The following is a 25,586-nucleotide window of genomic DNA, read 5'->3' as shown; positions in this document are numbered from 1 at the left end:
TTAATGTTTCACAACTTTAATAGAATATTCTATCTATTCTGTACAAATTGAAAACACCGTATTAAGTTACAAATGTGTAAGGTAAGGCTGGAGCACTCTACATGCCTGGTCACAGTGTTGATACAGCTGCTATTCAATTGCTGCCAGAGGTTGGCAATGGATGCTGAAACTAGAAACATGTACCTGAAGTGCCGCACAACAACAGAAAGTAGTTCTGAAGACTTCAGAGCTTTAAATAAAACAAACTGTGGAATGAAATAATTTCAGTGTTGCAAGTAAGACACCAAAACTTCAGATTTATTGAATTGAATTTTGTTAAGCTTCTGTGTTTGGAGTGTAAGGTCTTTCCATGCTGGACACTAAGCAATAAGACTACTGGAACTTTTCTGGTTCTTTGGCTGCAACCCACTTCCATCAACAGCAACAGTTTGGCCTTTATGTTTAGATCTCCATCCAGAAGAGTTGTCATTCTGATGCAAGTTCATTTCTTCTGTTTAGGCTACCACATTGAGACCAATTAAAAAAATTTGTTTTACAAGTACCCATGTTTTATGCAAAACAGGAAGAATATTTTCAAGTATATTAAAAACTATTAAAAAGCACTAATTCTGTCAAAGTACTTACAAACATGAATAAATAAATAGTAAGATGAACAACTAAGTCTCAAATATGACACCCCCTTCCATGAAGTAAAATTACTTCAATTCAATTGGTTTTACTGAGATAATAAATATGACATTTAAAGCTGCTCAAGCACTAGTTTGATTTGTAGGTTGCAAGAAACATTAAAAAAGGGGGGAGGGAACTAGCAAAAAGTTCATATTGCTCTGTTTCAGCTACCATACATGTAATCCATTCACTTTAGCTTCTCAGCACATTGCTACTCCACAATTTTCAAGGTTAACAAGAAAATGGAGAATCTTCACTTGGTAGTCTGGACTATTCCCCTATGCATAGGGTAAAAGGCTCTAAAGGCCTACTGACATACTAAGCTACAGTGTACCAACGGCTGTAGAGTGTGCTTTATTTAAACCTCTTACTTCCCAAATGCATTGAAGTTGCCACTGTACATGTTAAGCAATAAAGAAAAGTTAGTGAAAATCATGCATTTTAAAACAAATTAATTTTAAGCATTGTTAATAAGATTGTGCTGCAGCGATGAAGTATCCTGAACTGCAGGCCAGGTATCCAAATATTTGTTACATGTTGTTCAAATATCACTTTGAAGTGGTATTTCCTTATTACTGTTGTTTGCATTCAGCAGGTTGGCTGGAATCTTTCTGTTTAAATGGAAAAAGAAGAAAAGTTAGAAAATAAAACAGCCTGCAATAAAGCACTTCAATGAATAAAATAACTGGAGTTCATGGTTTTAAACTAATTACAGGTCATTAACATACAAGAAAAGTTATATGTGAACTCAGATTAGATCACAAAGGTCTGAACAGCAGTCACAGTTTCTTTTTCCCCTCCCCCCCCATAACTGCTTAATACTTCATACTATTATTTAATCTACATTCGCATTCTCTAAACTCCATCCAGTAGGACAAGGTTCAAACAAACCAGAAAACAAATCATTTCCTATTCCTCCCCAACCAGAGGCTCAGAATGACTTTCAGTTCCTATTAAACTGTTTAGCAATAAACTGCCATCTCCCTCACCAACCTGGAGGAGGGAGGCAAGCAGTGAAGTCGTGCTGCTTATTTTGCAGCATGACTGAGTTTTTGATAGCCTTGCCCTTTTTTTGTTCAGGTGATAAAACTGTAATTAATGTGCTAGTTTCTTCTGGGTTCTGCACCACCAGCAGGTAACTATTCAACAAGTTAAACACCAGGCAAGAAGTCCATATGTTAACTGAGTATGCAAAAGTAGAAACACCTTCATTAGAGAGTAAATCAATTTCCCCTCTGGCAAAAGGAAGTGTACTTGGGAAAGAGAACAAGTACTCAAACAGCTAAGAACTTCTTGCTTTTTTTGTTGCTGTAGTAAATCAGCGCTCTTACAAAGCAGAAGAATTTTTCCAGTGTTGTCTGCTTCTCTCTTGACTGCTCTTATGGTTTACTATAAACAAAATAACAGTCACCAAAAGTTTCTGAATTCTAGTATAAAAAAAAAAATCAGCTATAAAACATGACACCTTGAATACCACAGACCTCAAAACAAGATGTTTCTTGTTAACTATCCTGGAGGAGTTTATACATTGCAAAAGAAGTAGACATGCAAGGGTTAATTATGCATCAAGTGACCAAGAGCTAAAAGAACTTAAGACTTCTGCCTAGTTGAAAAAGAAGCAGTGTCACTAAGATTCCTTTTCAGGACGTTTGTCCATTTGCTGTGCTAAACCTAACTACTTTTCCCTTCATTGACTGAAATACAGCAGTAACATTTCCACTGAAATACAGCCAATTTTTGTCTTTTACATAGGTACACCAGAGATGTTCCAGACTTCTTTCTTGTGGTTCCCTCCCCCACAGCACATCTGGTTAACTTCAGCTTTGCACTCTGTCATCTTCCTGGGTTCCCAAGTAACATGAACTCATTCTCAGTGAGCCAGGACTAAACACTGCATGAAATCCCTCTTGAGAAGAGAGACATGTTTACACAACATAATATATTGTTATTAGGCTGACCATTGCAGCCATTCTGGTTAAATTTTAACAGTCGACCAAAACTCTTGTAATTTCTAATAAATTTCTTCATACTCATCTTTATTTTTGTAAGCATAAAGAAAAGTACCGTTTAAAAGGGCTCTCATATACATGCCAGTCGTTAAGAGACTTTCAAGAAAAAATGTTGACAGATATGCTGTCAACTTTAAGCTAGGAATGTTATAAACTATCTTAGCAATGCTTATCAAGTGTTTAAGCAGGGCATAAGCAGCAAGATAGTATCTCATATCTACATTCCAGCATTATCATTCTTCTACCCTTTCAGTAGCATCACACGACTCATGCTGAGCAAGCCAGTACGTGAGCTCCATGATGCCTCACACTCAGTCAGCTCAGGGTTAAGCAGTAAGGAGCACAGACACAGGTAATGACTACACTTTCTTCAAGTCACAGCTGTCCCACCAGGCACACAGAAGCCAAAACTTTCTTTCTGGCCTGTAATGGATCTCTGAAGATCCAGGCCCAGACTCTTGCGATTGAAATAATGCATCCATACTCCCACAGGCAGAGCCATGGGTTTGAGCTTGCTCTTCTCACGGTGCCCAGGTTGCTGATAACATTTGGACAGCCAGGTACTACTAAAGTCCAGTTGTTACCAGTCTTGTACAGACTCTGCTCTATTTATTTCCCCCACTGGAGCAAGATTTCCGTTCGTGTTGTCTTTAAATTAACTTCCCAACGTATCTTAGAACCACTGGTGAATTCAAGCCAGGCAATGAAAACTAACACAAGATCAGAACTGGCAAAGATGAGAAGGAATTATTTTAAAATAAGTGTAGCAGTAAATATGTGCTGAGGCTCATTAACACTGCTACACAGACACGCAAGGATTCTTGTTGTCATGAAGATATTACCCATACGAGTCTTGAGCAATGACTCCAGTTCAAATGAACGGTGGGAGGATTTTTTTTTAATTTTAACATCTTTAAAATATTTCATTTTCTTTTATTTATGGTGTGTAAGCAGCAGTTTCAACTATTCTGAGCCTTTCATTCCAGTTTGAGAAACTGTTCCAATGGAGATAAACAGGCTACTGAAGTGAGACTCCCACCTACTTTCAAATTTACAAATTTTTTTTTCCTCCTCTGCTAACAAATCAGTGTAAAACTTTTGTCCCTTTTATTTATAACACTGCTCTTTCGCTTGAATGGGCTGATTCTTTTGGAATTTGATTACCTTGGAGATCAACACAAGAAACATGCCTATGTACAGACCTCTTCCTCAGACATCAGCCATCGTATCAGCTAAACTGCACTAACTGCTTATGGAGAGAAGACGAGCACTAATTTCATGAGAAAGTTTCAATTTTTTTTTTTTAGGTATCTGAGGGCTGAAATAGGGAAGAAAAGCAGGTATGAAGTAGTAGACTTCTCTACACAATTGCTTCCATAGCAAAGCAGCCATGTCATTTACCTCAGTGAATTAATGCTTTCAAGCTAGATCTTTATTTCATGTGATGTCATTGCTTAAAACAAAAACAACCCATATTTCTATTCATCTTCAACATATTAGGCAGGACATATTCTAGCTGAATCAAAGAACAATCAGGCCTTCACTCTCCTTACTTTTACATATTTTTGTGTAATGGAAGCTTCCATCTGCCACAGCAGCCAGGCAGCTTGTCAATATCTCCTCTGATTCCCAAACATATCTTGCTGCCAACAACAGTGGGATCAACACAGACAGTAGGCACTAAAGCTGATGATCCTTCTAGCTCAGCAGAAAAAAAGCCTTTCGAGGTTTCAACTGCTCTAGCATGAAATTAACTCCAGTTTGGAGTCCTTGAGCTAAACCTCATGCTCCTTTTTCTTTACGTTCTTGAAAAGAAAGCAAGGACATCAAATGCATACACAGTAGGTAAATTCATAGCCAACCAGAGCTAAGCAAGAAAGAGTTCTGAACTTCTTCCTCCTCAGAGGAAATGCTACAAAGGTTAACAACAGACTTATTTTCAGAACAAGTCCCTCTGCTGCTGTACTAGGAAGACTAAATGCATCAATGTATGAGTGGTCTCTACCCAACAACAGAACTTTAGATCATACCAGTGCTCTAAATTACCCAGTTAACTACTTCTCTATTCAAGCACAGAGTCAGTAATGTTAAATAAAGGCAGTTAAAGGAACAGGGCATGCAAGCACATAGAATAATGCAGCTTATCAAGATAATATACTAGTCAAAATATCTTTTGAAGTTACTTCCACTTAAATGACTACCCAGTCTTCCAAAGCCACAACTTAAACACAGCAGAGAGTAAGTCCTTTGTGTAACAGATGATACTGACCTGGTCCTAACTGAACACCTCAAATCTGACAGGATTGTGAGGGAAGAAGGACAAAGAGTTGCCAAAGCAAAGAGAAGAGTGTTGACATTTATCTAGCAAATGAAGCACAACAATACAGGAGGTAACACGGGAACGACTGATGAGGAAAAACTGGATACAAAACCAAAACAGACTGAAGAACCATTACTTTGGTGTACGTGAAAATGAAAGCTACTCTAGATACAAGAAAAGCTCCAGAGATGAATGGACTGAGAGGCAAAGAAGGGCAAGTGATGGGGAGAGACAGGTCCAGTTAGCACAGTGAACATAAGCAGCAATGGAAAATGGGATTAGGGGCACCATCCTTAAAAGGCAAACCCAGAATTCTATGCTTACTTGGAAAACTAAAGCCAGCAGCTAACAATTTTTAACTGTAGTAAGGGAAAACAGCTGTGCAAGATCGCAGCAGGACACCATATTAGCTGTCATGACAAACAATGCTCTGATGCTCTACTACAGCAGGTGAACAGACAGTGCAAGTATGCTGAGGCAGTGTGGCTGGCTTTTCAAAGCACAGAGTGTAAATAAAATCACAGCTGAACTGAACAATGGCAAAGAAGGGCAATACTTAAGTGGAGATGGAAAGAATATAGTTTCTCATAAGCAATTAAAAAGAAACATACAAGCCTAACATACTAGGAAAGAAGCATTGAACCTATTGCAGGTGGTGTTGTATATGAGGCATGAGAAGATACGTGAAAGATGACAAGACAGAACTGAAGAAACTTCTTTTAAATAAAAGAGACAAATGAGCAAGAGAACAAAACCTGTTTTGGAATCACAAGCACTGAAGAAAAGGTCTCTTCAGAATGACTGACTGAATTTGTCAAACAGTAAAAATATGAATGCTGGAAAGGACATATCAAGTCAGTCAGTGACTTACAAGAGTTCTCAAGGAGAGCAGAGGAGATATTTAAGAATTTGCAAGTACACTAGAAACAGTAAAGAGATGCAACATGAAATCAGAAACAGGGAAAAATGACGTCTGACAAGTCTCAGTATCTTTTATCTTCAGTCTAGAATATACAGTTTGTCTGATACAAAGGCAAAACACAAGCTGTGCCAGGAAGGCAAGGAGATCATTCTGAAAAATCTACTTTAATTATGATTTAAAGGCATTCATCTCTGTAAGCATTTATTTCTATTATTCCGAGTTACTAATAAATCCTAGTTTCCAATCCCCCCTTTAACCCATACAAGGAAATAAAACAAAAACTAGCAAACAAACTACATTGCATGGCTACAATGGGACTCTTGGAAGTTAGGTATGAATGGAATTCCACCTTACCTAGAAATGTATGAATGATAAACAGACTTAAATTACACCTGAATGGGAAAAAATTGAAAGGAACTGTCAGCATGAGTGAAAAGTGAAATGTACAAAATAATACAGGAGGTAACAACTACAACCTTCCAAGGTATTTCAAAAGTTCTTCCTATAGAATGCCAGATTTCACACTTCCTCCATTATGTCTTTTGTTAGCATGAATACACATTGACTCAGAACTAACATTTTGCTCCTCAGTTGTCTAAATTCTCTCACTATAGGTATGCTACTGCATTTTGATCCTTCAGAACAGAGCAAGAACATTCCTGTCATCCTACAGTCTTCCCACAATACAGACTTCTTGTTCATGAAAATAAGTTTAATTCTTGATATGGCGACAATAAGCATTTACTAGCAATGTGATGTGATGTGAAGTCAGAAGAGCAGCGATGTTAGGCTGCTTTAAGACTTTCATCCAAAGATCAAGCACTTTTTCATCTGTGCCTTTAAAAAAAAAGATTAAAAGCTGATGTTTTAAGAACTAAATGCATTGAAGTATATCACTGTCCCAGCTTTACTAAAGCTAGTTTTTAGCTTTAATATGACTGAAGGATTGAAAAATACCTATCAGAAGGAGCACTACCCCTCTGGCTGAATTTTAAACCAGCTCTCATCAAGTTTAAATTTAAAAGCTGGGGACTAACTTTGATTTCTAGCTGAGTGCAGACACGTGCCATCTAACCCGCAGCCATTAGAACAACCAAAAAGAATAATTCTGAACAAAGAACGTAAGTAAATGAGCTAGCTGAGACTTGTCAGACCAACTCTAAGTTGAAGTTCAGCCACAGAAAAATATTTGCAGTAAGACCTTCCTAAAGGAAGAGAGATACTTCTTACACAGAGGTAGCACTAAGTAGTAAAGGGACAAAGTTAAGAAGTTATTTTTCCCCTTGTTGCAGGTTTGGGAGACCAGAAAAATAATCATCATTCTTAATTTCTATTTATCCAAACATTAATTTCTCACTTAAGAGGAATTTGAGTACTGTGGAAGATGAAAACAATACAGTCAGGAGCTAGCCAGGAGTTTTTGCTTGATTTATTAATATTTTCACAAACTGCTGCAAGCTTAATTATGGTTTTTAATTATGGCCTGTACTATGCTTAAACACACTGAACTCTTTACCTTAGGATCACTCTCTGCATCTTCCTCTTCTTCTCCCTCCTCTTCCCCCTCCAACTCCTATGACAAAATAGAGATAAACTAACAGAAATTAAAACAGGTTAAAAGTGCAACTTTTTGCAATGGAGAAAAAAAACCACAAAGTAGCAAGTGATATTACCATTGTATGCCAGATGTTTCAGCTGTCAACATTGCAACTAGTTGGGCTAGGTTAAAAGAATTCAGCATCCTCAGAAATCTTTAAGCAACATCTTTTCAAAAGATTTAAAACAGATTTATAAGATTCAGTGAGACTTAGGGTAAACTTTCTACCAAAGCAATATCTGACGTCTCATTTGATGCATTATTTGGAATTTTGCAGTTCTGATAAGAAGTATTTGTGTCTAAGTTTATTCTTTCTCTCGACCTCCTCCCAGAGACCTTATTCGAACCACTGTGGCTAAGTTCAGTATTCCTGTGCAGGATTTTGCAGTATTTGTGTGCTGCTGTACACACACCTATATCCAAGTATAACTACCCCAGCACTAACCTGGCACTTGGGACAGATTAAAAACATGGATAATTGTAACAAGATCCAGCTTAAAAAAAAAAAGCCAAAAACCAACACAGTTAACCTTCAACAGCCCAGAAGTCTCTATTGTAACTTAAAAAGGGAGAAAAGCAACTGCATGCTGAAGGCTGTCAGCTTGCATTAGATCACCAGCATTATTACTTTTGATTAATCCCACTCTGGTGATTTTGATGATGTTCAGGTGTGCACCTTTAACCAATCAGCAAAAAAAAAAAAACAACACAAAAACAGTAAAATAAAAACATTATTACCTGTCAAATATATTAGTTTATTCACTGGTTTTGTGCAAAGCCTTTCATGGTATGCTTGTATTCATTTAACATCACAGTAAATGGACCAGAACCCTTAATATAATAGAACTCTTACTCTAAATTAAACCATTAACCCAAGTAGTTGTTTCCTCTTCCTTTTTAACCTTGTGTTAGGCAATGACAAGTCTCAAGGCTTATGACAACTAACAGCTGTAAAACAAGTTCTACTACTGCCTAAATAATAGATATTTTAAAATGATGCTGAGATGTCTTTTATCATGCAGCACTCAAAAAAAATGCTTCAGTTTAATTATTTTTAACAGGTGTCGAAGTAGTTCTTAAAATACCAAAAAATCTGGATTTTTTTTTTTTTGAAGAAACATACATAGATCTTACAACACAGGAATGCTGAACTCTTTGTGCTCAACTCTTTGGAAAGAAGTATCCTACGTAACTTCAGAAACTGGAATACAGTAAGTTATTGTTATCTATAAAAGATGTAGTATGCATCTCACCTCCTCTTCACCTTCTTCACCTTCTTCAAACTGAAAAAGAAAACCAAAGAGATCTTATGAGATCTGCTAATATTTGCATAAGAACTCGTGTAGTAGCAGGTCTACTATATTGAAATGCAATATCCGAAGCTGAGCTTCTTCCAGAAACAAGAATTGAGAGCTTACAATAAATGGAATACTTCTTTCTTACTCCCAAGTAACAAGAACTTCCTTAGATTTTTTGTTATTCTCACATAATACTACACACTAGACGAATCACAGAAGCGAGAGCCTATTTCTATGTACACAGTGACTAATAAACAAAATGCTGATGGTATACATACATTATCATCATCCTCTATAGCTTCCCCTGTGAAATAAAGCACAGCACGAGGGACTATCCTTTCACGGAAGAAGTGACCAATTTCAAAATCTGCAGCTAAAGTGAACTCTGAATCTTCATCCTGCAAAGCAAACCAGCCAAACCAGTGTGAAATATTTTTCTTCTAGCACATCACTTTTTTTTTTTTTAAGTAGAAAAACATTACAGGTTTGAGAAACATCGCCTTACTGTCAACATCAACCTTCCAGTCACCAGTATTTAACTTTGCAACAGAAAAAAAAAGTAAGTCTAAATCCAGATTTTCAGGGCTGCCTCTTAGAAGTGTTCTTTGTGTGTATAGAGATTACTGCTAAAGAACATTCAATTAAATAAAAGCTCACATTGACTTTGCTGGCTCTGACACGGCAGAATTGTTCAGACTGCCTCAGAATTGTAAAGGGCTGGTTACCAGCTGAGTGATTAGAAAAAGTAAATGACCTTTTCCCAACAGTGACAGTCACAGGCATACTCTATCTGCAAGACATGCAACAGCAAAATATCACAGGATTTAAACAGTATCTTTCATTTTATCAAGGTGAAGTTCAACCTCAGCAAAATAACAAAACTCAATTAAAGAATCTGAACAGTTGATATCAAGATGTCTAGCAAAGATATGGCAAAGCAATCCTACCATTTCAGAAGTGTAAACTTACCAATGACTCTCCATCACCAGATACTGCAAAGAAAAAAAGAAAAGGCTGTAAATACAAACACTTTTGCATAGTCCAGCCCTCTTCAATATTCCAGATGCCAAAATATAGTACAAATACACTTTCTCACACCAGGAAATACTGGTGTGATTAAAGACGACTTCAAAAGCTAACTATTACACCTTTACAACAATTCAAATCCATTTTGAAAACTCAACCCCACGAGCTGCACCTTGTATGCCATAGCAGAAGCACCAAAGCTACCATCCCAACATCAAAGATCTCTGCATGGGAAATAACCTTTCTACAAACGCACACAGATTGCATTTTCCCCCTCAAATAGCAACACTGCTTATTTTTGCCCAAGTGTTGAGATTACAGCAGCTTTATTTTTCTAAAGCACCATAAATCTTCTTTCCCCAAACTCAGATCCTCCCAAGTAGGCTGACGTGTCGTGAGGAGCTGGCAAAGGACTGTGAGAAAAGGCTTGATACTGCAACCAGGACAGACGTGATCAAAACACAGAAGTGTGCTGCTCAGAACTAAGGAACAGGACTTCTATCGTTTTGTCTGTTATCATTTTGTTTATAAATAACAGAAAATCCCACAGGTTTCCATTCTCCATTCAAGTGCCACAGGTACTGTGAACTTACTGCAAAATGTATAATTTGGTTCTGTCTGTTCTCAAGTTGAAAATGTAGTATTAACAGCCAACAGATACCATAGCTTTGATATTTCTTACATGGCTACAGAGCATGTCCTTTACATAATTAAAAAGCCAGTATAAAAACATCATGAGGTTAACTAATCACTGTCCCTTTCTCAAAACAGCACCTACATAACTATTCATCTAAGAAAAAAAATAAGTTAAAGGATATTTCTGTACCAAATAAACCAACTTTGGGAATACTTAACACTTGTTTCATTCTTGTACAAACAGGGATTTGCAATGGGATTTAGAAGGAGCAGGTGTTTTGTTAAAGCCCACAGCTGAATCACAGGTCCTAATATTGATTTTGTTCAGTACTACTCTGATTGTAAACTGCTTCTTCCATCTAAATTTGAAAAAGAATACAGTGGGAGATGTATGAAAGACAGAACGTTCCTAGAATATATCCAAATGGCTTTAAATACTTAGGTATACATCTAGCATTAAATAAAACAGGAAAATTAGGAAGGTACGATGTGGAGCATCGTGGATCACTACAATTAATCACAGAAGAACCTGCAGAACGTTCCGATGCTTAACACAAAGGTTTCAGTGAAGCCTTTATGCTGGAACTTCAACTAGAATTAGAAGAGAGCTCTTCACAAGCTAAGAGCCTCAAATTGATGCAGGGAGCCATCCTGTGGTAAGGGAAGTCAACTTCTTTAGGAGATTCTACAAGAGACTTTGCACACAAGAAATCCTATTTATACAGCACACCTAATTGTCAAATTATGCAGAACAACCCAAGTTGACCTGCTATCTTCTCCCATTAAGAAGCATACAGTGCAGCAGAACAAATACAGTTTGCAGATTTAAGCTGTATTTATCTACAAAATGCACAGCGTATCGTAAGAATCCTAAATTCTCAATTTCCAGGCTTACCCTTTATTGGGCTGAAGAAGTTAAAAAAAGAATCATTAGGTACTTGTTTAGTAATCGTCCGAACTGTGCCTCGACCCTTGTGTTTCTGTTTTTTCTTGATTGTTTTAACTGTAACATTCTTTCCTTTCTTCCAGTCAATAGTGCACCTAAGACAACACGTGGGGAACAGCACTTTAATACAAGACATCAGTGTCAGTAAGGAAGGAAGCACTGAAACAACAAGCAAAGCAGCAATGGATTCTAGTTTCTTAGTTAAAGCTACATACACAGATGACAATCTACTTGACTGAGATATTTAGGATGCTTCATAGTGCTTGAGACAATGCACATACTGGAAATATATTTATATATAAAGTATTTCCCTTAATGAAAAAGCTGAACACCTTGTTTTCTCAGAATAATCATTGTCCCCCAAACCACCCATGCTTGAAGACCTCTCTGGCCTAATTACTTGGGTTTTATAACTGAGGATGTGATTCCAGTAATCCACAACACCTCAACAGTTAAGAATGTTTCTTCCAACAGCCTGGCCAGTAGAAAACAATATGTTGTGTACCTTCACTGCAGGTCAAGAAGTGACCAGCTGCTCTAAAAATAAGTGCACCATGAACTGTGGCCAACAAGAGGCACATTTTAACTCTCCAAAGAATGGTGCTCAGATTGACTTGACAGTCAGATGCAGTTAGCTACAAAGAACAAAGCTTCTTAGCTCCTTTCCACTGCTGCACAAACTGATACTTATCCCAATTAACAGTCATTGTCCATGCACAGTTTTACTCAAAACTATACATGGCAAAGAATGAGTGACAGTCAGATCTCTTTTAATGGGAGGGGTAAAAAAAAATAACAATATTCCTTAGGTGCCCCAAAACATCTCATCTTAGGTCAAAGTCATGTGTTTAATAAGTAACCTGAACGAAATGTCACAAAAATAAGTCCCTGCTCTACTTATTCCACTATCTATAACTTCTGTAAGGAAACACGAGTTGCAATCAAAGTTTTGACCTAACTGCAGCTTTAGAATGGGAATCCTCTTTCAGACTTTATTCCAGCAAACTGTTTGCTGTTTAACTGAAGTTATCACCAAAGTAGACTAACCTTTCACTTAGGCAAACTTTGCTAGACATACAGGACTGTATTTTGGCTCAATGCAGTCAAATGCTCAATTCTAAAGCTAGTATTTGGCAATAGATGCTGAAACGTTTTGAGGTTATCGGGGTACCTTCAAGAAAACAATTATTTAGCATTTCTTACGTGTTTGATGGGGACAGAGAGCTTTTTTTTTCCCTTAAATTGTTGGACAGGAAAATCGAAGCAAAAATAAAAAGCAACAGGGAGCCAAGGAGGCTGCATCCTGAATTCATTTGAAGTGCACAGCCAAGACTGTAACTATAAAACCAAAATACGTGGCCAACTGATTCCAGGCTGAGAGAACAGATCATACATATGACCACCTCCTGCCAGATTCAAGAGTACTGTTGGAATTAAAATTGCTGATGGGCAAGAGGCCAGGAGTATGTAATACAACAACTAAAATGAATTCACCCAGTCATCTGGAAGCAAAAGGCTTGTTACCTCCTTAATAATCTATGTAACTTGAAAGACACAAATGTACACTAAACACAGAGACACATATTTGTGCATGCTGAGGCTAACATCACCTCCCTTACATCATTCCTAGTTCTTAAGTCAGCAAAATCTTTATCTTCATTAATTATCATCACAGTCCGGGGGGAAAAAAAAAAAATCTGAAAAACTGACTTGTTCTTGAATTTCAAGATTTCCTTACCCATCACAATCAACTATTTCAGGTCCTTCAAATGAAAAGGGATCCGTCTTGTCTGGCTCTGACTTCATCTTGTAGGTTTTTGTCAGGACTGTATTAGAAAAGTAGTCGTTGGGCCCAAAGTGGAACTCTAATGAGAAAGACTAGAAGAAAGTTCCATTTTAGTTTTGTTACTATTTTTATCTTTGAAGTAGTATATCAGCAGAATTAACAATAATTAAACAAACAGCTACAGCAGAAGCATAGACATCTACTATTCATCTCTTGACTAAGGATGATGCAGCAATTTTTCTGAAGTTGCTCTGGCTTCAGAATAACACCAGGCTCTGCTCTTCCACCTGCTCTGAGCAGTCAATGATATGGTCTTACAAGACTGAAAGAAATTTTTACTTTTCATCAAAAAGAAGTATGCATGCAGGTGAGTCTGAATTTAAACAGTGCACTCCACCACGAACCAGAGTAGTTGTTCATTTAAAAACAGGAAATCCTGCAGAAGAACCCTGACTTCATAAACTGAAACCTAAGGTTATGCACACTTTAACTGTTTGCAGACTGCAGCAGTTATTTCTGCTTGCACCAGTCATGCAGCACCTGAAAACTGACTGCAGAAATTCAGCATCTTACACGGAGAATAAAAGGCTCCAGGTTAGGTTCATCTCCTCACCCATATTCTAAAGGCCCCTTCAGTTCTGCTTCACCATCTGCTTTCTACAACCACACGAATCTCCTCACACGATTGAAAGCTGGAAGGACAGAGGTCAAGGAGCAGCAAGTCTGCTAGCAGCAGCAGCCTCCTCAATTCAAACGCTTACAGATTAAAGAAAGGAGGGCACTGGGAACCAAATGCATTGGCTTCTCATAGCCTATTTCAGCTTTACTTCCACTTTAAAGCAACTCAGAACACCCAGCTATGATTTAGAACTGTTCTTTAAGTAAGGCAAATCCCTCTCCAGGGCACGTGCTCATGGGAAGAGTCACAAATGTAGCTCATCCAACACCAGTGACGAACACTCAGAGCCAGATAATCCCACAAAACGTCACTGAGGTTATAAATAGGTAACCAGTGGCACTACTGAGCATGCAGCATCCTGGCAAGACAAACTTCTTTGCAAAGACTACATCTCAGCATCTCTTTTCATATCTGCCAATTATGAGACAATAGTAAGAAGCTTCCAGTTTCAAGTACTATTTGAAGAGCTAAACTAACCCCTCCAGTAGCCCTATTGGGGTATCTTTGTTCTCGATATGGCATTAGCTATGCAATGTGAATTTTTTTACAGCTCTCCTGGATTAAAAGAACATATTCTCATAAAGCTCAAATATATAAATCAATAGCTTAAAATAAAGGAAGATTTAAGTCACACCCATATTCATCTCCCAGGTCTGAATATGCTAGCATTGGGTCCCGATGACCAAATATTTATAGATATTTATAAAGTATCTATCTTACCAGTTTTACTTATCTAAACAGACATTCATTTCTACAAGTGAATAAAAGCAAATAAAAATCACTTAAACTTTCTGCAGACAAGAGTTTATATGCAGGCTGTAACAAGCAGCACTTTGAAAGCACCAGGTAAACTGAATAATTCCTACTGCCTATTTCTTTCAGTTGCAAAACATAATCCACAACAGAATCAGTGTCACACACCTGTCATTTGACATTTTTGCAGTACAAAGTTACCACAGTCGCCACAACTTTTAATTAAGATTTCAGACAAGACATTCAAATGACTGGAAAAGTTTTCAATCTAGTGGTTAGGAGTGTCTCCAAATAAAGAAGGGACATGGAATTTGTCAGCCTTCCATTACTGGATTTGTTGTAGCACTGGAATGGAACCTATTCACAGGAATATGCTGTCAAAAGGTTACGAACAGTGCGAGACAAGGCAGCAAGTCCAATATAGCAAGTAGCAACCACATTTTGCACCTCCATCCACTTCCAAAGCAGAAGAAACCATGTAACCTCCATATAAATAACAGTTTACTTGGAATTTGAGACAGAACGTTCATGCAGACACTAGCCAGACTCCAGCTACAATCAGAATGTAGAAACTACAATAACAAAGATATCTGGCCTACGGTGAAAAAGCAAGCAGTTATGAAAGCTCAATAAATTGTAAAAGCCAAAGCATGAAAATACTAGCCCAGAAAAAATAACAAACACCTTATATATTCTAGCCAAAGAAGATGGAATGAAGAGTTCAGAATGCTGCTCGCATCATTACTATAGTCTTCATTTGAAGCATCTGTGGGAAACTCACCATAGGCTGTCCAGGTTCAGAAAACTTAACTTTGATATCCTGTAGGTGTTTCAAGATTGGCTCATCATATTCCTAAAGAGACAAAAGCAATTTATTATTGAGCAGGCAATATTTAGACCAAAACTTACATCTAGCTTGCTTGTCAATTTTGTTCTTAAGAATGAATCAAATCTTGTCATTATTTAAATATCATAGCTAAAGTTCAGATTTGGACCAAGATTTCTTAATTCTTTTTTCAATCCTGGCATGTAAGATTCTCAAACAAAAAAGCCTTGTATCCAGCTACCATGCTAGGCTTCGTGACCATTTCTGCAAATGACAAATTCAGGATATTTATTGCTGATGAGATTTACAGAAATACAGGCTTCAGGGAATTAATCCTTAACAGCAATACAAGCAATTACATTAATTGTTGAGGACCACAGGGCATACTTAACATGAACTTAACAAATCCACAGGTACACCTACAGCACTACCCTTGAGGAGAAAAAGAAACAACAATCCTTTTATGGACTAAGTTAACTACAACAGCATTTCATCTGTAAGCTCTGAACTTCCATTTTCCTATCTTCAGAAGTCATTACAAGACCATTTCTAAGAAAATTCACATCCTCCTTGGCAGCTTCAGCCTGCTGTTCACTTTGTCCATCATCACCTGTCTTCAGGAATAGTATTAAAGCTAATGAAGACCCCCAAGATTTAGCATCTCACACATTCAGAGAATCACAGAACAAATCACACAGTAGTTTAGGTTGAAAGGGACCTTTAAAGATAATCTAGTCCAAATCCTCTGCAACAGGCAGGGGCACCTTCCACTAGATCAGTCTGCCCAAAGCCCCATCCAGTCCAACCTTGAACACTTCCAAGGATGACGTATCCACAGTTCTTTGGGCAAACTGTTCCAGTGCCTCATCACTGAACAATTTCCTCCTAACATCTAATCTAAATCTACCCTCTTTCAGTTTAAAGCCATTACCTCCTTGTCCTATCACTACATGCTCTTGAAAAAAGCTCCTTCATCTTTCTTATAAAGACCCTACTAAGTACTGAAAAGCTGCAAAAAGGTCTTCCTGGAGGCCTTCTCTTATCCAGGTTAAACAGCCTTTGATCACAGGCTCAACAAGAGTTCCAACCCACTCCAATTGGTCCATGTCTCTTCTGTGCTGCAGACCTCAGAGCTGAGCACAATGCTGAAGGTAGGGTTTCAAAAGTGCACAGATGAGAGGAAGAATTATCTCCCTTGCCCTACTAGCTATACTACTTGATGAGGCCCAGGATAGCGTAAGGCCTTCAGGACTGCACACACTGACGGCTCACATCCAATTTTCAGCATGCCCATTCATTCTCCAACCTGTAACTAATGTCTGAAATTACCTTGATTCACATGCAGCACCTTGCACTTGGCCTTTACGAATTTCACATGGTTCTAAGCACTGGCTAGCAAACAAAAAAGAAAAGCAGCTATGTACCATAGGACAGAAGTTACTCTTTTCAGAAGAGAAACTTACTTGTACTAATTCACTTAGCATATCTACATTCCTAAAGATAGTAAACCAGAAGTCTGGAATTCCTTTGACATTTATCTCTTCTGCTTCCGCTTTTTCTTCTATTACCACTACATTTTTCAGGTCTCCCTGTGGGAAAAAAAAAACAAAACCAAACATTTAAGAAATGAAACCATGATTTCTCAATACATTGAGAGATAGATGTACAAAGTATTTGCTATCTCTGAAGCTGCATTTAAGGCACATTTTAAAAATCTGAATTGTTTTCCCTCTGCAAAAGAAGTTAAGAGACATTTGCACAGCTGAACTTCCACACAATGAATTCAGATTTACTTTCAAGTAATTTGGAATTCTTCTGTACAAAGACTAAATAACCAAATGACAGTTGCAGTAATTTGACTAATTGAAGGAAAAAATTAAGTGTTTATCTTTCTACTAACAAAGAAGTAGAAAAGCATGTTTTTCTATTATCTTTTCCCTGTAGACTCCTGTGCCATTCACAGTGCCTCATCTAAAAATCTAAGTAGATCTGCCATTTAAAATTGTCCTACCTTCCCAATTTTGCAAACTACTTGGCAACGTTCATTTTCATTGTTACCTTCCATTAAGCTACCTTGATCCCATGCACATAAGTGATGTCACACAAAAAAAGACTGAAGTTACTTCTCCAGCTCTCAAACGAGAAAGTTTGCCGTCTGAATCAATCGTACTGCACCTTCCCTTTTGCACCACTAGATGGCAGCAAACAAACGAGTTCCTCTAAACAGCAGCTTCATGGGCTAGCCAATATGAAGCAGCAGTTCACTTGCCATCCAGACGTTTCTAAAGCTGTAACTCCATAGAATACTGTCAGTCAATTATGCATTCATGCCTCAGAAAGCTTTTTGCTTCCGCACACTGAGTTCTGCATTACACTAAATCTCATGAGACCAGCTAGAAAAAAAAAGAACAATTTGCTTTGCTATTCAAAGGAAATCAAAGGGAAAAAGAACATGGGAAAAATGCCAAAGAAGTCTAGCAGAATGGAGCAGACAGACAGTATTGTAAACAGGTTGCTTCTCTTAAAAAGAGAAACAGATACCAAGTGGAGTGTATACTTCTCCAAAAACAATGACAGAAAACTGGAAGGCAACCTACCTACTAGATCATTTTTTGTAAATCTGGATAGTTTCTATTCTAGAGGAAAGTAAGAATGCATTAGCCAGCACACCTTATTTAAGTCCATGCCACTTCATGACTATGTGGCATCTGCAGGTCTAATTTATATTTCTGGTCATTGAAGTTAATTATGTCCCCCAAAATAAAGGGGACAGGCAAACAAGCAGCCAGCCTTCCATTATCCTGGGGTTATCATGTAGCACCGGAATGGAACCCATTAACAGAATTACACTGCTAACAGGTTACGAACAGTGCAACCAAAAGCAACAATCTGCTCAAGTTAAAAACTGGAAAAAAATGCTGAACTGTGAATTTAGAAGCCTTAATGGGAGATAGCGTTCATCACAGTCACATGTGACTGATAGCTTTTTTTTCCTCCTCCAAAATATTAATTTTTCAAAGGGAAATGGTTTACAGGAATTTATTTTGAATACATCTGATATATCTGTAGTCCATTACCCCAATTTGTACTTACTGCTAGCTTTTCTTCTTCCTCGTTTTCACTGTGCCATTCTGACTCTGCATCTGTGGGTTCTGCTTCTCCATTAATAAACTCTCTCCTACTAAAAAAAAAAAGCCTAAAAATGTAACTTTTTTTCTTTGATGAACTACTGATATAAGTAAAATTACATATGTGCAAACAGAACTGACACAGCTGCAAGGAAACAAAGATATATTGATAGTCTTCTGACCTTATCAAAAAGAGGTTGGTAGAGTGCTGCATATTTTCTCTCTAAATCATGTACTTCTTCATAAAATTTAGCTTCTATGTGGGCACATTTCACCTGGAGTTGTTTCAAGGCATCAATTCTTCTTTTCACTGCTTTTGGTAAACTAAAAAAAAACAAAACCAAACCATCATATTTTAAGCTTACAAGTTAGTTGCCTCAGCATTATTTAACATTTCACTCTGAAATAGGCTGCTTATAGCTACATGCAATTTTTAAGTGCTTGTATCAAACATAAACATTTCTTCAATCTCTTTTCAAGCATATTGAGAAGATTCTCTTCCACCCAAACGGCACTTGCAAGGAAAAGTTTCATGGATTCATGAGTCATATTCAGACTAATACCAACTGTACTTCAAACTTTTAGGTGCTTAGACAAAGTAAGCTAAAAAATTGGTAGACTTTATAATTAAAAAAGTCCTCCAGTCCCAGTCAAGAAATAAAAGCACAAATCTCTGCTAAAAACAAGATTTTTTTAAAAGTGTAATCCTACCCATCTATCAAAATAAAGGCTTCAAACTAGAGGCAAAAGAGTAGCTTTGTAAGTCCTGAACTTCAAATTACATTCTGGATAGTAACTGTAATCAGCACTCCCTAACAGAATATAGATTATGAGAGAAACAGTGAATGGGGAGGTGGGAGGGAGGGAAATATTTCTTTCAAGCCAAAAAAAAAAAAAGCTATGGAAAATACTTAATGAAGCAACATTTTGTTTTGAAGTTTGTCTAAGTACACTAAAACTCAGCTCTTCCCTCCATATGTAGGCCACTGAATCACGGTTTAAGTCAACAATTTCACTTAATGAGTCATTTGTTCAAATTTCTGACCCTAATTATACAGTAATAACATTCTATTATGTTTTCAGTCTTCCAAGAAGGTTGTTATGCACTGTACTTACGTTTCAATGTAACTTGAAGGGGTAAGTGCTGTGTTGTCAAGTCGTTCCTGTAGAGCTGCCAGGACCTGTGGATTCTGCATCACCTGGTCTGCCAGCTTTTCTATGAAGACAGGAGCCCATTCTTAAAACAAATCTGAGTACATTTACAGCACTTGCATCATACTTTGAGTCTTGCAGCATCACAGCAAAAATACACACTATTTCTCACGCCTCAAATATCACCACTATAGTGAACTAATAACTCAAGCAAAACTACTTAATCAGATTTCAGAAAGGTAAGAATGGATCATGATAGTAAGTGTGCCCTTCTCTTTGGAAATAGAGAGGCAAAAAGCACATTGCTGGCAAGCAGATTTCCTGCCTTCTCTCATAAGAAGGTGCAATAAGTGTTTCTCTACCCTCCCTCTACACTAGCTCTAGTACATAAATCACAGAAAATTGCTAAACACAAAGATGATACTTCTGAGAAATCTGTAGAAGTGTTTCCCTGTCTGTCTAACTCCTGAAAAATTCTGATGGCAACTTTGTGAACTGTACAACAAAGCAATGCTGCACTATGACATCTTCCTTGATAACTATTAATTTTTGTATCAAGATATTTTTACAACCTACACAACTTCCCAAAGAATCATCAAGAGAGTGGTCAGAAGAACGTGGGGTTTTGTTGTTTTTGTTTCTTTAAATGAGAGATCAGACCTAAACCAGTTCTGGTTAGGAATTAAAATCCTCACTAGAAGGATTTATGTGGCAAAAGTAACACAAAGACATTCACTTTCCTGATCTTTCCATTCTTCCCGACTGCTCTTCTCAGCAGACATGAAACAACAGCAATTAATAAATTGCATAGCATACAGTATCTTGGTGAAGTTTTACACCGATTCTTTTATTTTCCTCCTCCCTCCTTAAAATTTTTTATTATTCCATGACGTCTGCTAGTTTACGTGAAATATAATGACCACAGAGTGAAATATACTACTGTTCCACATTAGCTTACATATTTGATTACATTACTGAAAATGGAACTGTAGCATTATCTAACACATCTTCCAAATGAAAAATAAAAGCTTCAAGACGACACTCCTAAAATGATGCATTTCCCCACAAACATGATAGCAGAGAGCCACAGTAACAGCAGGAATCGCTTTAATGATTATGCTGATATAGCTGCATAATCAAAACTAGTCTGTATAGGCTTTATTGCAAGTGTCTATTGCTTTATGCAACAGCAAAGCATCCTAATCCTGTGTACAAAGACATTTTTACCGTTGCATTAATGAAGCCCTTATTTTGCTCTTCTTTGTAACAAACAGGAAGGATATGTCTGAATAACAGAAAGAAAATAGCCTAGAAACCATTGCTTTGTTTTCAATAGCAATTATGTAGATAAAGGAGCTTCAAAACAGAAGGCAAAAGCTTTTACTCCACCCTTGCAACGTTGCTTAACACTATGCAGATCTCTTACCTTTTTTGTCACTTGCATTTTTAGCAGCCTCCACAGAATCTGAAGCAGTATCTTCTGCTTTACTAGAATTAAAAACATAGCATGAGATAAGCATCACTTTGCAACAGTGTTAATATTTAAGAACAGAAGTACACCTCATTTGCAGTGTTATGTAAAGTCTTTTCTTGGCTTGTTAGTAAAACATGTTTTTATCTTGAGGCTTTTCAAAATTTGAAGTCTGGACATGAAATAAATTCTTCCAATATGAATAGGAAGCAAAAGAAAGGCAAAAATTAACAAACAAAAACAACACTGAAAGAACAAAAGCTACCTTGACTGACAGAATTCATCTCATTTGATGAACAACTGGCCCTTAAACATGGAACTGAGTCACCTTGGACAGGAAAATGTTATTACTAAAGTGAGAGCTTGAGACACCTTTTTAGTGTAAGGGGTAAAGAAAAAAATATATCAGAAAAGAAACAGGTAAGAAGAAATCTTAAAACAAGTGCTCAAAAGCTCTTTGGATTTTCTGTAAGAAGTTGTTTTGATTAATAGTAAAAACATTCATTTAAACTCCAAAAAGAGATGCTCCTGCCTTCCATCACACTTCCTGTGCTGGAAAAACAGAGGGCTCAGAATGAGTCAACAGTAGGCAAGCATTCCTTATGTTTCCTGCCAGTTTAGAGGTTGCAAAACACAGATTGGGTGTTGCTGGAACTAGTCTTACCTCAGATACAAAAGGAGAAAGGACATTACACATCTGAGTATTTTTTAGTTGCTGGATAGGCCAGCTCATCCTGGTGCAATGCAAGCTCTGAAAAAGCAGCTTCGTGCATGTATTTATACCAGCTTAAAAACAGCTATTTGTTCTAAAAACAGCATGGGAGCTAGAAAATACAAGTGTCCTTTGCACACAGAAGTCACACAGATCAGCAAAACAAGGAAAGATCTGTGATCTCTTCAAGTCTTTACAGAGTCTCAACATGAACTTGAAAGCCTGAGTCTAGACAGCACTAATTACATTAACCCAGTAACAGCAATTCTGAAGCCAACAGGTGACACTCGTGGCTTCCAGTGCACCAAACGTTTCACCTTGCTGTAAGGAAACGCAGTCTAATTACAGAAAACATTTCCATTTTATTCTTATCCAAGTTTGGTAGTATATTCTTCATAGGTTTAAAAAAAGAAAGGTAAATTCTCCCACAAGACCAAATACATAGTCATCTGTAACTTGACTTCAAGAAACTGGGCCAACATACCTGTTATCTGCCATCTGTGTGCCTGTATCCACCTGTAAATTGAAATAGAGTTTAGAAATTATTTAATAGAACCCTTTTTCTTATTTACCTCAACACAGAAGGAGGAAATGAAACAGGGCAACGTTTAAGACCTCAAGATAAATCAGCTCCTGCTAGTTCTGCTAGGAAAGTCATCATACATGAACCCATGCAGTGAACAGCTTCCATAATATCCAATCTAAATGATTCAGTTTTTTAAACAATACATTAAGTGCTTTCATCCCATCCTTTCAAACATTTTCCAGTTAAATATGAACTGGAAGAAACATTATAAATGGGAATATATCTAAAAACAGATGGCACTGTTTCCTGGACTGCTCTGCATTCTTTTTTAAAAATGAAAACCCAACGAGGAAGAAATGAGCATATTATTTTCTAATTCCCTGACAGTATCACAGCGAGCAATGAATTTTTTATCTGTGTTAGAATGTTTGATCTGAAAATGATGAAAGTTCAAATGAACTACAGCATCAGAAAGACTTTTTTCCCCATGTCACTTGAGTAGAAAAATGCCTGTCTAATCAAGACTATTTGTGAATAGTTGCTTCTGCTGTGATATACAGAACGACAGCCTAAACACATTCAGTAAGGAGAAGCAAAATACTGAAGAAGTTATTTACACATAAGAGGTTTTTTTGACAGCAGTTAGAAAGGAAAAAATCCCCCAAGGATTTGCCTTGAATGTGTGTGAGAAAACAAAGAACCACCATGGAAATAGACACCTTGGTATCTGCAGAGGTTGAAATCAAGTTTAACACAGCTACCCCAGTCCCCAAGATCTAAATGAGCCCTGTGGAGACACCAGGGCCACACTACCTAAATTATTTTGCTGGTATTTTTTTTAACCAGGCTGTCATCCACTGAAGGAGATCTACTTTCGGTTTACACCTCACCCGACTCCCTCCCTCCCCCCCACCTCCCCTTCCCCAATTCTCAGCATAGTTCATTACAAATCCCAGTAATCACTACAGACTGTACAGCTAATTTTACACTACAAAGTTTTTAAGAAAGCAGATGTGGGTCAGGTTTAACAATAAAAGGAATTTTTCATTGTTCTTAGGAGTAAACAGGTCTGATTTCTTGTCTATATGCCCAAGCAGGCTGATCTTTAGCCAAGCTTCTAAAAGCCTGCTACACCACAGGAGAACACAAGTGCTGATGGCATTGGAGCAGCAGTTAGGAGGATTTGAGAATACACACGCTCCTCCACCTGGAAAATGCCAATTCCTGCTTTAGGTTAGAAAAGTAACACTTTCACAAGCACTTATATTGAATTGAAAAGTATACACCCTTTAGATTATAAGTATTCTTTTGATTACTCCACAAAGAAGCTGCCTAATATATGTACCAAAAATTCCCCTGACCCTATCCCATAAATTAAGACCAGGAACAGACAAAGGGCCTTCTTTCTTGTAGACTAGGTCTGTGTCAGCAACCCACACACGTGTTTTGGCAACACCTATTCTTGCCCTAAACATAACAAGAGAAAGTGACAATACAAGCAATCATCTTGTGGAGCAAAGCAAAAGAGCTCAGCTATCTTAGAGCTGAAGAAATAAAGGAGCACATGAATCTTTCCTTCCACAGCATATAGAAGGCAGAAAAAAAAAGATGATCAAAAAGGTAAGAGAGCAAATTGACCTAATACCAGAGTTCAGCCAACAAGTTACATGATCCTGGTCACTATTAGAAGCAGCAATAGTAAGCAACTAAAAATGCAGACTCACATTACTTAGAAATTAGTCTTAAAGACTCTTCTCTTCCAACTCAGGACCAGACACAGGCCCAATGGAAAAAAATAATTCCACGCACAAATGTTCTCCTCTGTTATTCGTGCTGTTTTTCTTGCAAGGAAAAATTTCTCATCCCTGATGAGGAAAAACAGAATTCTCATTCCCTCGTCATTCATGTCTGGAGGACGTGGGATGAAGGTTCTGCAATACTCGTAACTTTTAAATTGCAGTTGACTTAAACTCCATTGGAAGACATCATTTAGGCACATTCTGACAAAGGCCACTCACATAAGTAACAAGTAACAAGAATTGGTAAGACACCATTCGCTGATACAAATACATACTTTAAGTCCGGTCTGCCTCTTCAAAGTTTTTCTTTCAGCCCCTGAAAAACAAACAAACAAAAAAGTATATGAATAAAAAATTAAAAGCTTTCCCCAAAACAGCTTATAATTCCCAGTAGCATTACAACTGCCTTCCAATGACTTAGCAGCTGCAGAGTTACTAATAGAAGTGTTCAGTAAAAGCTGGCAGGAGCAGGGAAGGACAAAGCAAGGTGATTTCAGATAAAACATGAGATGCACATCTCACTGAAAAAGCACAGACACAAAGCACTGAGCCTTCACTTCCCACCCCCCCCCCCCCCAATCTCAGTGTGTAAACAATGAAGAAAAAAATAATAGCACTACTGAACTCTACAATTATACCATATAATGTTCTTTTTTTAACCATCATCACCACAAGAGGCCAAAGCCATACTTCTGGACAGTGCATTATTTTCAAATAACTAAAACAGATGCAAAGCTTAGGGGAAGGAGGAGCCTACAGCAACCACCTGTCCCACAACAGACACTGCTGCAATTTGTCTACACCAAATGTCACACAGCACCGGTCACCTAAAAGAGCAGGAAACAGTCATACATCTCCAACAGTCTAAGATAGTGAAAGTTCATCTTAACGACAAGGGACACCTCAAAGAAGGCAGATTTAATGCCAAGAGGCATCCCTGAAAACATTCAGAGAATAAATTCTCTCCACTAAGAAGCCTATGTCTCGTTGCAAAAGCCATTCTAAGCACAGCTAGAACATAAAGCAAGGAACTAACGGGCTCCTGAACTTACAGGAAGTCTTCCACCCACAAACATTACTGCTTTCGTACCAACAACAAATCAGAAGGGAAAGCTATGAGTTCCGTTTTAGACCCGCTGGGAAGCAGCTCTGCATGCAGCCATAAACATACCACTCTGATGCTTCTGAATGAGAAGCAACTATGAAAAAAGTCACTTGCTGACCAGATCCATGAGCCCTGAACATTAGCAGTACTTCAGTTCACCCTGAAAGTTGTACTGAGGGAATATTATTTTTAAGATTTAAAAAAAAAAAAAAATTTCCTAGTGGCT

General features: G+C 37.6%; 2 protein-coding genes and 2 non-coding genes across 6 annotated transcripts in view; all 4 read right to left on the bottom strand.

Moving 5' to 3' along the window:
• Positions 1-24,776, bottom strand: NAP1L4 (nucleosome assembly protein 1 like 4). 3 transcript variants are annotated; one of them, XM_010711045.1, is made up of 16 exons: positions 24,531-24,776; positions 22,415-22,446; positions 21,174-21,235; positions 19,712-19,811; positions 18,778-18,919; positions 18,561-18,647; positions 16,931-17,056; positions 15,423-15,494; positions 13,162-13,301; positions 11,373-11,518; positions 9,785-9,807; positions 9,094-9,213; positions 8,771-8,800; positions 7,437-7,493; positions 6,275-6,312; positions 1-1,280 (listed from the first exon to the last, which is right to left on the bottom strand). In XM_010711045.1, exons 1-15 carry the CDS (start codon positions 24,759-24,761, stop codon positions 6,307-6,309), a joined length of 1,374 nt encoding a protein of 457 aa, XP_010709347.1. In that variant the 5' UTR covers positions 24,762-24,776; the 3' UTR covers positions 1-1,280; positions 6,275-6,306. The 3 variants fall into 3 exon arrangements, with proteins under 3 accessions (XP_010709347.1, XP_010709346.1, XP_010709348.1); XM_010711044.1 differs by lacking the exon at positions 6,275-6,312; XM_010711046.1 differs by lacking the exons at positions 1-1,280; positions 6,275-6,312 and having other exon boundaries at positions 7,431-7,514.
• LOC116216720 lies at positions 14,921-15,041 on the bottom strand. Its single transcript, XR_004160037.1, has one exon. It is a non-coding gene; the product is annotated as a small nucleolar RNA SNORA54 (small nucleolar RNA).
• LOC116216721 lies at positions 18,214-18,342 on the bottom strand. Its single transcript, XR_004160038.1, has one exon. It is a non-coding gene; the product is annotated as a small nucleolar RNA SNORA54 (small nucleolar RNA).
• Positions 24,777-25,078: 302 nt separating the features above from the next.
• Positions 25,079-25,586, bottom strand: part of PHLDA2 (pleckstrin homology like domain family A member 2) — a 1,112-nt gene continuing 604 nt past the window's right edge. Inside the window, exon 2 of the mRNA XM_010711102.3 lies at positions 25,079-25,082. Coding sequence (XP_010709404.1) covers positions 25,079-25,082 — 4 coding nt within the window. The remainder of the gene's footprint in view (positions 25,083-25,586) is intronic.

This window comes from Meleagris gallopavo, chromosome 5 (assembly GCF_000146605.3).
Source record: "Meleagris gallopavo isolate NT-WF06-2002-E0010 breed Aviagen turkey brand Nicholas breeding stock chromosome 5, Turkey_5.1, whole genome shotgun sequence".
NCBI classification, from domain to species: Eukaryota; Metazoa; Chordata; class Aves; order Galliformes; family Phasianidae; genus Meleagris; species Meleagris gallopavo.
Note: the sequence above shows the minus strand (reverse complement) of the source record. Positions and strands in the feature narration are given on the sequence as shown.

Bases quoted from the DNA above. Each gene is read 5' to 3' on its own strand.
- NAP1L4 (XM_010711044.1), bottom strand. From the start codon at position 24,761: ATGTTTTATCTGAAATCACCTTGCTTTGTCCTTCCCTGCTCCTGCCAG. The intron at 22,447-24,530 runs GTATGTATTTGT...TTCAATTTACAG, and splicing joins AGAGGCAGACCGGACTTAAA to GTGGATACAGGCACACAGAT. The intron at 8,801-9,093 runs GTATGTATACCA...TTTCTTTTTCAG, and splicing joins CTATAGAGGATGATGATAAT to TTTGAAGAAGGTGAAGAAGG.